Source organism: Clytia hemisphaerica, unplaced genomic scaffold (assembly GCF_902728285.1).
Source record: "Clytia hemisphaerica strain Z4C2 unplaced genomic scaffold, Clytia hemisphaerica genome assembly, whole genome shotgun sequence".
Classification (NCBI taxonomy): Eukaryota; Metazoa; Cnidaria; class Hydrozoa; order Leptothecata; family Clytiidae; genus Clytia; species Clytia hemisphaerica.
Window position 1 is genome coordinate 479,930 of NW_027103638.1, and position 3,924 is coordinate 483,853.

The window sequence follows — 3,924 nt, forward strand, 5'->3', positions numbered from 1 at the left end:
CTATAGAGAAATGGGAATGCGCTGAACAATGTCCAATGACCAAACACAGGTCAGTAAATGAGAAATTTTTATTTAGCATTTCTTCTCAATCGTACCTGATTTCTAAGTCTATTTTGGCCATTTTTGGTCATTTAAGGTTGTTTAAGCCGTTGAGTTTGAAACCTCGAAGGGGCTAGAGAGGAATATTCAATCTTTCTCAAGCAAGAAAAAGTGAAACCATAATGCTCCGAATTTAGGAATGAACAAAAAACACATGGGTGTTCTGGATGACTTTTTATCTAAGTAAGAAGAAATCTAAGCACGAAACTTTAAGTTGTATTGAATTTTGAAAGAAAGTCACCAGGTACCGAAGCAAGCGAGTTGTCGTCTGTAAAGATGTCGTTGCGGTTGCGATACGGTCTACTATAGATAATATATATAACAATTCAATAAGATCCTCATTGAAGAATTCTTTAAGAGGTACTTTTCTATTGGTGCCATTGTGGACAATATTCGAAGCTCGAATTATATATGTTAAACTCCATTTCCGTGGTCATTTTTTACATATATATTCTCAGCTCTCAAATGTTTATTCTAAGTTTGAACTAAACATGCTCAACTTTTTAATATTTATCTAAAGTTTCAAAATTATATTTTGATAGATATCTTTGTTTGAATGGGTAATTGTTTTACAAAAATATATATTACATAATGCATTGCGCGAAAAAATTCTCCGATTTTCCCGATTTATTATAAAAATCTCGTCGGTTCCGTAACTTTGGTAGGCAAATTCTATCTTGCCCAGGCAAACGTGGTTTTGTCGAAGTTGAGTGGGTGTAGTGAGATTGAAGGCTGAACCATGAATGATGCTTAATAAAAAGATTTCAAATTCTTCCGCCATATTTTCTGATTACTGATTACATAGCTATGACATAATCTTTATTTGTTTGCGAAAGGTACCCGAAGGCCGAGTAAAGATCGGGGAAATCGGGAAAACTCCGCGCAATGCATTATGCAATGAATATTTTGAAACTGAACAAAGATGAACAAATCATAGCATTATCACATTTTATATATTTCTAACTTAGAATAAATATTTGAATGTTTAGAATATATATGTAAAAAATGACCACGGAAATGAAGTTTAGCATATATCATTAGAGCTTCGAATATTGTCCACAATGGCGCCCCATACTTTTCACCATGTTTATTACATATGCATCAATTTTTTAGCTTTTTTGGTTCTTTTTCAATTTCCTTCCTTTCCCGAATTTCTAGCCAGCTTATATGTCCTGTCTTTATAGCTGCAAATACGGTTATTCTTTCATTATTTCAAAAGTGGCTGACTGATGGCACAGCAAATCAGTCATTTTACCTTTGAATTTGGGAACATTCCAAATAGGTTCAATTTTTACTAAAAATGATTCTTATTAGATAAATCATTCCTTATTGTTGATAAAACGACATATGTTGTTTTTAGAGCTTTGTCATCGAAATGCCGATTCGTGATTGGTTCATTTTGTGGGAATATACCTGTCGGCCAAGAAAGTGTGCACGTTGGCGTTCCAATAGCACAACAAAAACCTACTCAACCTCCTCGAACTTCTGCTCCTGGATCGCATTTTGTCCATGGAAAGCTTCAACACGAAGTCCAAAGACCGTGTAATGGTTCTTACAATTTAAATCCTAGAGAACACGTTCCCAACAGAACACCCAATAGATATGATAGTTTTGATGAGCCAAGTTTCATGATATCAGTCCCCCCTGTTGGTGAGGTGAATGGAATGAAAAGAGATAATCGAATACAGCCAGAACATCTACCTCAATATCAATCAACTCTACCACATCATCAACCAAGCTTAAATGTTGGTCATCCATCGCTATACAAAGGCACACCGACAATGACCCACCATCAGAATGATATGACCTGTCCATCGAATGGACTCACAAAGTATTACCAGGAATCGCAACGTTTAAAAACCTTCTTCACTTGGCCAAAAGAGTCTCTCATATCAGGTATCGCTCTTGCTAAAGCTGGCTTTTTTTATACAAACAAAAATGACGTCGTAGAGTGTTGTATGTGTTCTCTCACAGTTGGTGACTGGATGCCAGGTGACGATCCAATGCGAATCCATTTGCAACGTAGGAGAAACTGTCCTTTCTTGATGAACAGCAATAAAGCACTTCAACACCGCCATCCAGCACCTCAAAACATGTATAATCGACTTAACCAACAAATTAACAAAAACCATCAAAAACAACAATCTCCAGAAAACCAGCATCAACATTTTGCCATCAATACACCACGAATCAAACATCTACCGTTGAATGGGATCTCACAACAAGGCTTTATGAATCCCAACCACCAACGATATCCACACACCTCTCCTTCTCCACAATCTCCAACATTCAACACACATCAATATCAAATGTCTTATCAAACACCATTTAGTCCCCATCTATCCTACTCGCATGTTCATAACAAACCAATCCAATATGAAAGAAATTACGATAACACTATACCAACACTTTCCACTAGACACCCTCAGAATCAACAGAAAATCCTTGATCCGACGCCAGGTGGACAGGAGATACGCCTTCCACCAAACACAGATGAGATTCTTCAAATTCATAAAGCTAACCAAGAACGAGCTAGAATCGCCTACGAAGAAGCACAGAAAGAGAAACATAACAGTAATAGAAACTTGTGTAAGATATGTCAAGATAATACGGTGACAATCACGTTAGTACCATGTGGTCACTTAGTGTTGTGTGAGTCATGTGCTCTTGGTATGTTTATGTGCCCTGTATGTCGTACCGAGATCACCAAAACCATTCGGACTTTTTTCGACGGAAATTGAAAAATAATTTTGGTCTGAAACCTTTCACGATTTTTTGCCTTTTCCACGAAATTTAATAGTCAGGGGTTATTTCAATTGATGCTATATTGGCCAATACTGGCCTAACTAAGTTATGAGATATCCAATCCAACCTTTTAGCTTTGAAATAAATCATATACTTTCCAGTAAGAACTTCACCCTGAAATGTACTAGCTGAAAGTGTTATTGTTATTGCTTTGGATTTCGATGGCTTGGTCACGGGATATTTGGGTTTTTAAGATTAATAAGTTTTGCCGAGTCAGCTGATTTTACGGGTAAGAATATTTAAATCCATTAGGGCTAACCTGGACCCAGATATTAAAAACTGCTCTTTAAATTTTATTTTTACTTTAGAAAATTGTACATAGTTTTTTAATAGTTTAATTTTGGAATTAATAGAACATTTTTCATAAGTGGCGCATATGATAATATTTAACTGAGCAAAGTAGCGGAATAGGACCAAGTTTGTAGTTTTTCTAGTGCTCTTTTTTAATAATGACGGATATTTTCCTGAACGTCTTTTGAACGGAAGCACCATCGGAATTTCTCAATACTTGGAAACATTTAAATAATGTTGGAAATTTTCAAAGTTTTGGCACTATTTCATTAATTTTGGTAATATTTCTATGTACCTTAAGGGAAAAAATTTTCGAGGGAAAAAACGCCAATTTTAGGGGTAAAATTTCAAAATTCAAGATTCTATGTGTTTCGCGGAATTTAATTTCGCGGTTTTTCCAAAAAAACGCGAAATTAAATTCCGCGAAAATTTCTTCCCTTTAAGTATTCAACACCTTTCATTATTTGCTGCGCGCTCTAATTTGATGCGTGATTTCAATATTTCCTGGGCGATTTCAATATTGTATATACTTTTCAGTCCCTGACTGTATGCACTAAATGTGCGCGCAGCAAAATATTGAGATCGCGCAGAGAAAAAAATTAAACCGCGCAGCAAACTTTGAAATTGTACAGCAAATGTTGAAATCGAGATGAATATTTTCGTAAGAACAATGAATGTTTCTTGGCTGTTTTAAAAGAACAATAAATATTTTGTTTTCTTAAAAAGATG

At 35.6% G+C, this 3,924-nt stretch overlaps 1 protein-coding gene across 1 annotated transcript in view; it reads left to right on the plus strand.

Moving 5' to 3' along the window:
• The window catches only part of LOC136802744 (E3 ubiquitin-protein ligase XIAP-like), a gene marked incomplete in the record, with an annotated part of 7,095 nt that extends 4,163 nt beyond the window's left edge, over nt 1-2,932 (plus strand). Inside the window, 2 exon segments of the mRNA XM_067059502.1 lie at nt 1-49; nt 1,460-2,932. Of these exon segments, the coding sequence (XP_066915603.1) occupies nt 1-49; nt 1,460-2,840 (1,430 nt within the window).
• Between the last annotated feature and the right edge of the window lie 992 nt (nt 2,933-3,924).